The 13,196-nt window shown below is 39.9% G+C and overlaps 1 protein-coding gene across 1 annotated transcript; it reads left to right on the plus strand.

Annotated features, from left to right (window-relative positions):
• Positions 1-7,944: 7,944 nt before the first annotated feature.
• On the plus strand, positions 7,945-11,303 carry myl13 (myosin, light chain 13). Its single transcript, XM_084706903.1, has 6 exons — positions 7,945-8,122; positions 9,841-9,868; positions 10,478-10,627; positions 10,737-10,910; positions 11,081-11,158; positions 11,271-11,303. The coding sequence occupies exons 1-6, from the start codon at positions 8,021-8,023 to the stop codon at positions 11,297-11,299; spliced, it is 561 nt and encodes a 186-aa protein (XP_084563029.1). The 5' UTR covers positions 7,945-8,020; the 3' UTR covers positions 11,300-11,303.
• Positions 11,304-13,196: the final 1,893 nt, after the last annotated feature.

Here is a 13,196-nt window from a genome sequence, read left to right on the forward strand (position 1 = left end):
ACAAAAACAGTTTTACAACAAATACAGACCAAACATGGGATTGGACAGATCTGTCCTCCTGTCATGTATGTATTCTGAAGTGAACTGTCAGCATTCCTATGATCTCACAACAGTTTCCATCAATAAAATGGAAATACCACCATTATTTTTCTAATCAGTGGTGTCTACATCACATCCAGTCATAGCATACAGCAGATGAGCTTCCACTCCGTTAAAGAGGAACAATCTGATTGAAGTGGAGCTCTCATAAAGTCAAGGTTCTTATTTTGTAAATCATCCAATGTTTGTAGAAGCAAAGGCATTTCTCATCACCGAACAGATTCCTAATCTACTTTTTAAAACATGATTGCTGATGCCATCAGAAATGAAAATAGCCATTGAACAAGTGTATTGCATGTTCTTTGTATTAGATACAATTTTAGTTTCACCACAGTTCCACAGAGAGGTGATAAAGAGCCAGGGGGCTGTTCTGTTACTGTAACCCAACTGCTGACTACATCTCAAAATCCCTGCCACCAACTCTGATATCTATTGCAACTGTATATACCAGGTACTAAATATAAATAAAGATACCTTCACTGAAAATAAGTATACATCAAGTAAAACATTTATAAAGAGTAAATGTCAACAATTAATGTCAACAATGAAATTGATTTTAAGAAACTAATTAAGTTTAAATGGGAAGTGATATTTGTAAAGCTTGTAAAATCAATCAGAAATGGCAATTCATATGTCTAATGATGTATTGTAATTGGATATTCTACTAATGTCCAATATCAGATGACATTCTATGTCTCACTGCGCAGGAGAGTTATTTCAAATTGATTGAGAGTGAATCATGAGTCAGGTGGTGGAGTCAGGGTGTGCTTAGATCTCAGAGACAAATTAAACCCAACTACGTGATATAACTATCTAATGATTAGTGCTTGGTAAAGCAAAGGACCAGAGTTATTGATGAAATGAATCTGTTAACTTGTATAGTGCAAACCATTTTGCCATCCTAAACATTTGATGGTCTCAAATAATCCAAATTACACAATCACAAGATTTCATTATATTTTGTTTGACATTTTAATTATCAATGTCTACTTACGTCTTACACAAATCATCAATATAAAAATGTCATGCCAAAGGAATAGTTTTTAAAAATAATTCCGGGTCTCATAAGTGAGTAAAATGTGAGTTCACCAATGTTCGTATACTGAAATAATTCTACTGAAATAAGGATACAAACTCTCTCATCTCCTGGCTGCAGCTCCAGAGCCACACCAACTCTCAGGGCATTATGGACATGATCCAGATTTGTAATCAGGGGCAGTGACATACGATTGAGATGATTCTTTGATTCTACTGTACATTATCTTCTCAGACAGAGTAACTGTCCACATGTTCTGCTGGTCTAGTCGTGATTAGTCCTGGCACGTGTGTGGAAGACTGTACTCTACTAATGTGTTGTTAAAGCTCTTAGTCTTAAATTGGTAGCTCATGACTTAACCTGTGAAAGAGCCCTCTCTAAAAAACATACCTTCAAAATGAAGGTAATCTTTTTCACTGACTTACTATTAGAACTGAACGGCAATGGTAAGTCCCATGTAAATGTCGGGGGCTCAACATTTAACTTTAAACTCCAAGCTGCCCTCAGTAACTGTTGTTCTGAAGGTCACTTGCTGTGCCCAAATAACAATTGCATTGTAAAACAGTTGGAGGTCTTCCAAGGTACATACCAGGCAAACAACAGGCTGACACCAAAATAGCCATCTGGACAGGTCCTGCATGTCTTACGAGCCTTCTCATGCGGCGGCCATGAAATGGATTGCTGTTGTAGCCTGTCAATGACAATCACCTGATAGAATCTCAAGGGAGGGTGGTTTGCTATGCAGGGTTTGATCCATTTATATACTCTGAGTGACACACTCTGTTTCCATCTGTGTCTTCATGCCCGTTGACTGTGGCCACAGGGCTCTGACAAATGGGGTTTGCAGTAATAATGCTGTATAATACTGTAAAGGCAACTTTGTGCTCATGCAGACACTGATCTGTGCACTTTCATGCTTAACCACAGTGTGTATCTTGGCTTATGTTACAAACAAATAGTCAGCTGTCTAATAATATACTTTGATTCATTGGATCGGGTGTGGGGCTGTTTTCCTGGGACAGGAGCCTGGCTCCTTTCTGGCTGTTCCCACGTTTGACAGCACCTAGACATCGAATTGGAAATAACATTGATTGGAGATGGCAGTGAGAAAGCTATTGTGATACCTTAGGGTTAATTAGACAGTCTATTCAATTTTACACAGTTAGCCAATACGCTAAAGAATTCACAACAGATTACTACTGGTTGTTCTTTCGATAAAATCTTTTTAGCCCTGAATGGCCATAGGAACATCCTTCAACCCAGTGGTACCCATAAAACCTTCCTGTACAAATGGTATGTAAGCTTTGCTTAACCATTATATGAGGGAGAAAGAAATTCCTCATCTCATTCAGTATTTATATTCACTTACTGTACCAGTTCTCACTTCTCATCACAGGAAATCTCTGCATTCATTCAGTATTTACTGGCCAAATGTGAAGACAGTTGAAACACAACCCAGAAAGGAGGTCAAGTGGGAAAACTTGTTTAGCGCTAGAGATGAATTTTAAGAAATCCAGATTTAGTCCAAAACTGATTTCATTTTCATATTTACATTTACATTTAGTCATTTAGCGGACGCTGTCATTCAGAGCAACTTACAGTAATTCCCCCGAGGCAAGTAGGGTGAAGTGCCTGGCCCAAGGACACAATGTCATTTTTCACAGCCGGAATCAAACCGGCAACCTTCTGATTAATAGCCCGATTCCCTAACTGCTCAGCCATCCAACCCCCCCCGATTTAAATTTCATACTAGTGATAATGCATAATATAGTGTCCCATAGGCAGTGTATTTGAATAGTCATCTGTAAACAATTTCATAGCACAAACTTTCTTAGCTGTGACAGGGTAACTGTCTTCATAAAACTATGAGGGGCCGTCTAGGACATAACTTTTGAGACACTCTCACACTTACTACTGAAACACTCACACATACATACATACTCTGTAAACCTAAGCACGCTCATATATAAAACATTTTACATACTTGTCTGAAACACTTACACATACATATGAGAAACACACACGCATACATATATACCTCTTTGTCATACACACATACATATGAAATCCTTACATGCATACAAGTGAAACATTTATATGTATCTATCTGAAACACTCATGCATGCACATAAGAAAATGCATATATACATATATATTGTTGAACACTTATACATTCATAACTGAATCTCTTGCATATGATTACAAAGATAAAAAGTTTCGATACATGTGCAAGTCTTTCACATATATTTGTATAAATGTTTCAAATATGTATATGTTTTTCAGTTGCTCTTACATGAGGATGTGCAAGCGTTTCACATGTATTCATACAAGTAATTTCAGTAGTGACCGTGAGAGCGTTTTAATAGTGAATGTAACAGCGTTTCAGTAGTATGTATGAATGACATTTCAAGGTCAAGGTCGTCAGTTACACCGGAAGGCGGAAGCAAAGAGTGCAGGTTTTGAACAGCGGCAAAGCGACAATCTTAGCTAACGGTCAATGGTGTGGCAGAGAGTAAGAGCGTTAACATTTTTGTGATTGAATATGAAGGTGCAACCTCTAACTATTTTGATCAGTCTGCAGGCCTTTTTTGTAATTGCCAATCGCGATGACATCGTTGATTTTTTCAATAGGGTGCTGCACTGCGTTGAATACCTACAGCAAGACCCAGGAGAAGAGAGATTTTTAGAGAGCTCGAGGACCACATCATTACCCTGAATTCTATGCTGTCTATGGTTCGCTCTAAGGAAGGACCTGATAGAGAGACATTTGTATTATTTTTTTTCAACATGTTTTTGTTTGAATACGGATTCTGGATACGGATTCCGCAAGCCCGTAGACTTCCAATAACATATTTCTCACCAGCATTCGGGGGACTCGTGGCAATCTCCCTAATGGTTGATTTCAGTTCTTCATTGCTCAAGGACGTGTATTCCAAAAGTCAGAGACCAAGTAAAGAATTGATAATACATGACAGTACAATTCTAGAACTGTAATCATTAGTTGCATCACGGGCACAGTGCACTAGTGAATATAGCAATGGGAACAATGGCCGCACGACTTTATAAAGGATGCATGTATTGAAGTTATGTATTGTGCTTATTAAATTGATGTCTTATGAACTTAGAAGTGTGCTCAGGCTTAAACATTGTGTCTCACACAGGGTGTGGGAAACAGGCTGTATTTGTGTCATTATCTCTCCATTTCAGAAGCAACCTTGAAACCGGGCTGAGACAGCACCCAAGCAGGTGGGATGCGTGGGCAAGAACAAACTCCCTGATGCACGAGAGAACAAGCTCAACCCTCTTTTCATATTTCTGTTTTATTTGCACTGTATAATATAGGCTGGGGCAGGGACAGATAGACAGTTGGACTTCCTGAACCAGCCCAAACTCTGTTGCGGGTAGGGAAATGGGAGACAGCCCCAGAGCTCTGTACTTGTTGACTTCCAACTGCTGCATTAAAGCAGATATTATCGGACCTCTGCGACTCCAGACCACTCTTTCTAGAACACAGATTTGTGTCATTGAATACCATCATTACATTTTGGATTAGACACAACATTTTAAGTCCTTCAAATGGTGACCCCGGCACTGAAAAGAGGGAGTCCAGAAGGTTCCAGCCCGACCGACAGATCGGGAGAGAGACCCATACACCGGTACGAGGAGGCAGACATAATCGTCAGGCGCGCCTCAACATAACAAAAGGTAAGCAGACACCTGTTCATTCAAAGTACTGCCATTCGGAACTGAGAACCACATTTTGACAATTACTATGTTTCATCGTACCTGGTCAAACCAACAGTGGTGGGAAATCAACTATTATATGTTACTAAGGGTTGAGAGGCCTTGAGGTGAAACTCCTCAAAAAGGGTTAGAGTCCCATTGTATGTTACTAAGGGTTGAGAGGCCTTGAGGTGAAAGTCCTCAAAAAGGGTTAGAGTGCCACTGTATGTTACTAAGGGTTGAAAGGCCTTGAGATGAAACTCCTCAAAAAGGGTTAGAGTCCCACTGTATGTTACTAAGGGTTGAGAGGCCTTGAGGTGAAAGTCCTCAAAAAGGGTTAGAGTGCCACTGTATGTTACTAAGGGTTGAGAGGCCTTGAGCTGAAACTCCTCAAAAAGGGTTACAGTCCAACCGTTTCATGTGTCTTAAGGGTTCGAATCTGTGTACCGTTTTGTGTGTCAAAGGTGTTACAGTCCCTTGAGTCCTGTCAAGGAGGGGTTAAAGTCCTCTGAACGAGTCATATTTGAGTGGAGTCAGATTGTGTTGAATAAAAATAAAGAGGAGTGGGGTGTTTTTTTCTTTGACCAAGAAGTTAAAGAAATCCAGAGGAGAGATGGAGAAAGGTGGGGGCTAAAAGAGTCCTGTTACTTGAGATCTTACAAAGGTGATCCCAGAGGGTATAGTTCTGCATAATTATGTGAGTATTAATGCTGAGAGATGTGTTCCTTTAGATTAAGTTCAAGTTTGGTGGTTAACAAGTGCGTGATCAACATTTGTTATAATTCCTAGTCAAACGGGGAGGTTTTTTGAAGCCTTTCCGACAAGAACTTGTATTTATAAGCGGAAAATCTGTGATGTGTCATTGAATACCATCATTACATATTGGATTAGACACAACAATTTAAGTTCTTCACAAGATGTTGCCAATGTCTGAACACATTCCGACAGCTAATTCCAAAAAAGGAGTAATTCCCTGCCATTTAAAACCGAGTTGCATGCACTGGTTCAATTGCTCAATTGTTAAATTATATCGTGGGCGACATCGAAGGCCATTTCTGGCTGTAGGAGGAACTGGAGGAAGGCAGTTTTCTTAAACTCTTCTTCTTGTTCTAAAGTTACCAAACCTATTCAAACAAAAACATATTTACTCAAAAAAACTACTGTCTCTCCATCAGGTCCTTCCCTAGAGCGAACCATAGACAGCATATAATTCAGGGTAATGATGTGGTCCTCAAGCTCTCTAAAAATCTCTCTTCTCCTGGGTCTTGCTGTAGGCATTCAACGCAGCGCAGCACCCTATTGAAAAAATCAACTATCAGCGATTGGCAATCACAAATAAGGCCTGCAGGATGATTAAAATAGTTAGAAGTTGCACCTTCATATTCAATCACAAAAATGTAAATGCCACGCTCTTACTTGCTGCCACACCATTGACCATTGGCTAAGATTGTCGCTTTGCCACTGTTCAAAACCTGCAGTCTTTTCTTCCGCCTTCAGGTGTAACTGACGACCTTGACCTTGAAATGTCATTCATACATACTACTGAAACGCTGTTACATTCACTATTAAAACGCTCTCACGGTCACTGCTGAAATTACTTGTATGAATTCATGTGAAACGCTTGCACATCCTCATGTAAGAGCAACTGAAAAACGTATACATACACATTTGAAACATTTATTCAAATATATGTGAAACACTTGCACATGTATCTAAACTTTTTATATCTTTGTAATCATATGCAAGAGATTCAGTTATGAATGTATAAGTGTTCAACAATATATATGTATATATGCATTTTCATATGTGCATGCGTGAGTGTTTCAGATAGATACGTATAAATGTTTCACTTGTATGCATGTAAGCATTTCATATGTATGTGTATATGACAAAGAGGTATGTATGCGTGTGTGTTTCTCATAGGTATGTGTAAGTGTTTTAGACAAGTATGTATAATGTTTTATATATGAGCGTGCATAGGTTTACAGAGTATGTATGTATGTGTGAGTGTTTCAGTAGTAAGTGTGAGAGTGTCTCAAAAGTTATGTCCTAGACGGCCCCTCATATTATACCACCTGTTTACAGATACTGTTTATCTTGTAATCCTAAATTTACATGTGATTAGCTGGTTATTTGTCAATGCAACCAGTGTCGACGGGGAGCCAACATGAGTCCTGTACCTTTTTACATAAACACTGTTTATCTACAGGGTCATCGTCAGGTCTATGCTGCAGTCAATCATGCGTTTCTTTGTCCTCCTAAGACTTTACCCCGATGTTTTAACAACAAGCAAATGATGCACGATTAATAGTATGTACCTGTGGATTGCTCATGTGAACTGTTAGGGACCTTTGATTCACAATGCTGTAGACTTATCCAAAGAGCATCAACCTGTTTGGATTGACATACACTTGGGTTACAGAGACAACAGTCTTGTAATGGACACTGCCAACTCATCTTTGTTCTTGTAGATCAGTCCTGTAAACTGCCATGTATTTATGGTCCAAGATAAGAGCAATTATGATGCTTTCAACCGGGGTCTGGCACAGACAGACTATTTATATCTCCATTCCCCGTTCTCTTAATATGCTACAAATCCTTGTAGATCTGACCATCTGTCGCATAAATAAATTGTAATCCATAGGCCTCATGCTTGCTTACATATCCTATTCATGAAAACTAATTGTCTGTAATGATACATTATATCATTTTCAATTAGAATTATTTAAAAATATATATAATTGCAGTACGGTGTCTGTTTGAGGAACTGTGTATCCTGTTCTTTGTTGTTAATCTCATTCAACATCTGTGCTAAATCAACAGAGAGATCAAATAGCTGTCCTGAAGCAGAGCCATAATGGTTAAGATTGAAATAGCTGGATTCAAAGAAGGACCCGGGTGTAATTTTCTACCCAATTGAGTCCCCGTGGCATCTTGATGATGTACATCCACAGCCCTCTGTCTTAAATAGAAGCACAAAGCATGGCCTTTTATAGTACTCCTCCTATTGTTGGCAGCCTGGAGGCTCTGGGAGGGGGTGGAGATGACACCTGGGCATAGAGAATAAAGGGCTCCAACCTCTCTAGGACTGCTCTACCCAGAGTGTGCCAGACCCCTCTGAAGTGTCATTCCTCCCCAGTATCTCCGGAAAGTACCCTCAAAATGGCACCCAAGAAGAAGGAAGAACCCGCCAAACCAGCAGCCCCCAAGGCCCCTGAGCCTGAGCCTGTCAAGATTCCAGAGTTTGATCCCAAAGAGATTCAGGTACACATTCATTGTACATTGACTAGACTAGACATTTGCACTTGCTATTGGTTGGGAGACATTATTTGTTTGATTGGCCTGTGCATTACCATGGGATAGGGGGAAATGATGCTGAATCATTTGGAGTTAAGGGACTGTGGAGATTACACATCCATACTCAGATTACTTCCTTTACAGACAAATACATCTCGATTTTTGCTATCAGAACTTGATAACAGAAAGTGGATCCTTCTATTCAATTTTTAACTGGGTTAGATTTCCACTAGAAAAAGTGAAATGCTTTAGTATCCTCTTTCCTAATCTTGATATCAGGTTATTACACTCAAAGGCATGAGGGACCTTGCTTAGAAAGGATTCTCAAAATGGTCTAGTCTGTCCCTGATAGTCACATCTGTGTTTGAAGAGCATCAGAGACACCATGTGACATAAGCTGGGCAATGCATGCAAATGGACTTCCTGCAGTTCTACTGTGCTGAGAGGATTTATGCATGCTGTGATGACTAGAGAGTAGAATATAATTAATAAACAGCCCCAACTAACCAACAGTTCATCACATTTGACTTGTTGCATGACCTTGACACTCTCTTTAGTGTTTAGATACATTAGCTGGCAGATTGGGAAGTTTGTGTTATGCTGAGTCTGCCTCTTTTGAATGCATAAACATTTGCGAAGTTAAGAAGCAGGTAAATGACAATGAGGATAAAGTCACACAATATGATTTTCATCATGTTTATTTATGAATGGCAGACCACCCACACAGCACTGCCTGTTTTTGCAGAAAACATAAGTGGGCAGAAGAGGGGGGAAAAACATAGAAAAATACATGACATTCTTACCAAGGCCATATATCTATAAATACTTATAGAAATAACATTTCTAAAGTACTTTTGCACAGCTTCTCTCTAGGGCTTGGACTCAGCAGACCCAGACAGACAGTGATTAATGATCCCTTTTGTAATGAATCCAACTCAAACAGTACTATATAAAAACACCAGAAGGCTTTTATTTAAGCGGGTGGTTTGTTCACCAATTCTTACTGTGCTTTCTCAATAAATGAAGTAGATAGGGATAGATATTTCTTAACTGTTTTATTTTGGATTCTATTTTTCTATTTGTCTCATTGTCCTAATGCAGCTCAGTTCCCGTTCAGGGTCCAACATTTTCTCTTCAAGTTTTTGTTCAACTTTACCATTGGCCCAGTTTCCAGCAACAATACTTACAGCTTTGACTCTCATCTGTGATGTATAGACATTGTTGATGAAGCAGTTTGTCTTTGGGTGAAGTGCCACTGAATCATGTGTGACATATGCTGCCCCCTCTCCTCTGTGACAAAAACAACTTGTGGAGTCACATAAAACTGAACAAACGTTTGGTGGAGGGCACGTGTGATATGGCGTGTCTGACACAAGGTCATCCATAAACAGATGGAACAACCTTGGTCCGAATGCTTCGAATAAATAGAGAGTAATTTGAGATTACGGAATCTCCTGAGTGTTTGCACATTGGATGAAGAAGAATTTGACATGTGGGAGGAGTGGCACAAGGAAGGTCAGGGGTCATGCTTGACAGTTGTTCTTGTGTTTTCAACGGTTATTGTCATCACCATTTAACACAGCTGATTGGTGAACTGTTTAATTGCATGATTTCAATCATGCTTGAATACACCTGTTAACCCATAATTTTGGAATTGATAAAACAATATTTTGTTTTCTTTCCAGCTAGAGTTTACTCCTGAGCAGATTGAGGGTAAGATCAAGATGCTTTCACTGTTGTTGATATGTTTGTTTGTCTGAGTGCTACAAAATATTTAACATATCTGAGAAGATAGTTGAGTACTCCGGATTTATAGACTTGTATCTTTGGCTACTATTAACATTCAAGACATAGTTTGACACATACATACGAAAATAATGGTTTGTAAACAGGATTCTAAGTGCATCCATTAGAGGCAGCAGGGTGTTGTATTACGGATAATAATAGTTGTCATTGAAGGACTGTACTCTTAAATGAACCAATGCAAACTGCTGAAAAGCATCAGGAAAACAGATAATGGTTACACCCCCCCCCCCCACACACACACACAGAAAAAGATAAGCAATGACCCGTGGGGATCATAGAGGAGTCAGGGGCTGAGCAGTTAGGGAATCGGGCTAGTAATCAGAAGGTTGCCGGTTCAATTCCTGGCTGTGCCAAAATGACGTTGTGTCCTTAGGCAAGGCACTTCACCCAACTTGCCTCGGGGGAATGTCCCTGTACTTACAGTCGCTTGGGATAAGAGCGTCTGCTAAATGACTAAATGTAAATGTACTCTGAAGGCTTCGTTAAACACCTGATAATCTCTTCTCTTCTCTGCAGACTTCAAGGATGCCTTCCAGCTGTTTGACAGAACGCCTACAAATGAGATGAAAATCACGTACGGACAGTGTGGTGATTTGATCAGGGCTCTGGGTCAAAACCCCACCAACACTGAAGTAATGTACGTTCTTGGGAAACCCAAACCTGAAGGTAGGTCCCCCTTCTGTTGATTTATTTATCTGAAGTCACCAACATCTTTATCTATGCTGGTGGAGGGTTGAGCTGCATCAGTGGTGATGTTGGATCTTGTCCTACGCAGACATGCAGACCAAGATGCTGGACTTTGACCAATTCCTGCCAATGCACCAACACATCTGCAAGGCTAAGGACCGCGGGACGTTTGAGGACTTTGTTGAGGGTCTGAGGGTGTTTGACAAAGAGGGTAACGGCACAGTCATGGGTGCTGAGCTCAGACACGTCCTGGCAACGCTGGGTAAGTCCTGTGTCTCTGTGTAACCTGAGGCTGAGGCCTTTATCATCGTAATCCTACTTAGTGATGCAATGCTGCGATCAGTTAAGCTTACGGGTTTCTAAGACATAGTTCATGTTGTATTTTGGGAGTTCTGTCATATGGTAAACAGTCTTGAATTCTTCTGGGTACAGGGGAGAAGATGAAGGAGGATGAGGTGGAGCAGCTTATGCAAAACCAGGAGGACGCCAACGGCTGCATAAACTATGAAGGTGAGCAAACAAATCCTTTTTTTTGGTTCACTTGGAAGCCAAGTTTTTTTGAAGGCATCCTCCCAGTTAAAGTACAGAATGGTCTCACTCATTGTCTTTTCATTTTTTACAGCTTTCGTAAAATACATCATGGCATCTTAAATAGGTACATTATAAAATATACAAATTTGAAACAATTTACAACTCAAGATATTCTCATTTCGGTGACCAGATGTACACACCAATGATGTAAGTGTGGGAAGTGACCAGTGTGCTTGTCTTGTAACAGAAAAACAAGATTCCGGAATGTTGAAGACCGACTGCTCATTTGTTTGTGTAAACTCCAACCCATGTCTCTGCTGTCATGTGTCCCAGATTCCATCAATATAAAATAACTTTTCACTCTGCTTTCCCTGTTTTTCTGTCAAATTGCTTGTTGACACCAAAAATGTTGTGCAACATTACTGTCTATTTTGTGAAGATGGTAAATAAACTGAAGGATTCATATTCATAATTTTTTGTTTAGCTTATTTCTCTATTAGCAGTTTAAAGACCACACAGACAACATATTATGTTTTGTAGTACTTTACTAGAAGGAATATAAATGGATGACAGTAATCCAGCAAAAGGCGTGGTGGATGAGTCCTGGGATCTAAGCCGGGCCTGTCAGAGCTCAGCAGATCCCCCCTTGAGGAGCCTGGATAGCAGAAGAGGAGCCGAAGAGTGGTACACAAGAATTGAAACATGCGAGTGACAAGAACAGCATGGTAGTACATGAACCTATTGACTGGCCTTGGTTTTATGTTGTGATTAGCTGAAGGAATCAGGTGTGTATTGTAATTGATTTGACTGGCTGATAGTCATCAGGTGTGTGGTTGTGGGTGGCAGATGGGAGTTGTGGTGTGGTCTTCTCCTGAACCTCAGTCTCAGCTAACCCCATTGTATCAAGTTTTTAATCTACTCTTAAACTACAATACTAGACCACCAGTATCCTGCAGTGTGCTTTATGGCCTTTTAATTTTCAAAACAACAGAGGGCGCTATAACCTAAACTATCATGACAACATATTTCCTAATGAAGCTTTCAACTTTGTTGGACACAAGAGGGCAGTAAATGATTTAAGGACTTTTTTTTGCAGCAGCATTTTGAATGCACATTATTAATAATAATTGGGCAAACAAAGAAGCCTCCATTATCAGAAAGGAAATGATGTAAAGGATCCTATTCATATGGAAAGAATTACATAAATCCCTTATTTTAACCCTCAATGAGATTACTCAGAGAAACAGATTGCTGACTTAAACTGATTGCTTTAAATGTCCTTTGTGTCCTTCATCTCCTCACCATAGGACTCAGCTGAGCCAACATTAAACCAAGTAGTTCCTTCCGCTCAACAGAGAAGATTGGTCGAGTTAGGGGAAAGGCTAATGGCCCACAAACTTTTGACTTGATCAAATAATTATAACTTCGAAATCAAAACAATAACTGTACTAAACAGAGAATGAGAAAGGTTTTTCCTATACTGTGGATGTTTTTTTTCAGCCCTTCATCTTTGTGGCAGTAAAACAACGATGGAGTCAGTACTGTTTTTTAATTTCAGGGAAAGTAAGAGGGTTGTTCAGTTCATTTTAATTGCCAGGACAGCAGGGAATACTATGTTACTGAACCCAAGGTCCCAGAGGTCAAACCCAGAGGACACATGATGCAGCCTGGCCTTTGTTTCAGCTGACATTGAGATTCATTTGGCCTGGATGGTTTGATACACAATGACTGGTCTTTATTTAGCATCCTTGGACAGTTATTTTTTCATGGTTCCGGTGTTTTGACTCTTTTGAGCGTGTGATGTCACTTTTTCCACTTCAAACACCTGCCACATTTCCATGAAACCCAATTGTTGTGCAAAGGACACCTACTGTATAACAGCTAATGCCGCTTGCATTCACCCAGAACCAAAATAAAAAGGCAGACTGAAAATGAATCCTTTGCTGTTTTGACATGTTTTTATAGCGCCTGGGAAGATCCTGTTCCTGCTGACATTCTTTCTCATTAGTATATTGAA

Source organism: Hypomesus nipponensis, chromosome 10, assembly GCF_054491055.1.
Source record: "Hypomesus nipponensis isolate SF chromosome 10, ASM5449105v1, whole genome shotgun sequence".
In the NCBI taxonomy this organism is placed as follows: domain Eukaryota; kingdom Metazoa; phylum Chordata; class Actinopteri; order Osmeriformes; family Osmeridae; genus Hypomesus; species Hypomesus nipponensis.

What these genes read in the sequence shown, in the direction of transcription:
- myl13 (XM_084706903.1), top strand. Translation starts at nt 8,021, where the DNA reads ATGGCACCCAAGAAGAAGGAAGAACCCGCCAAACCAGCAGCCCCCAAG. An exon ending in TGGGAAACCCAAACCTGAAG is followed by an intron (nt 10,628 to 10,736) that starts GTAGGTCCCCCT and finishes TGTCCTACGCAG; the next exon opens with ACATGCAGACCAAGATGCTG. An exon ending in CGGCTGCATAAACTATGAAG is followed by an intron (nt 11,159 to 11,270) that starts GTGAGCAAACAA and finishes CATTTTTTACAG; the next exon opens with CTTTCGTAAAATACATCATG.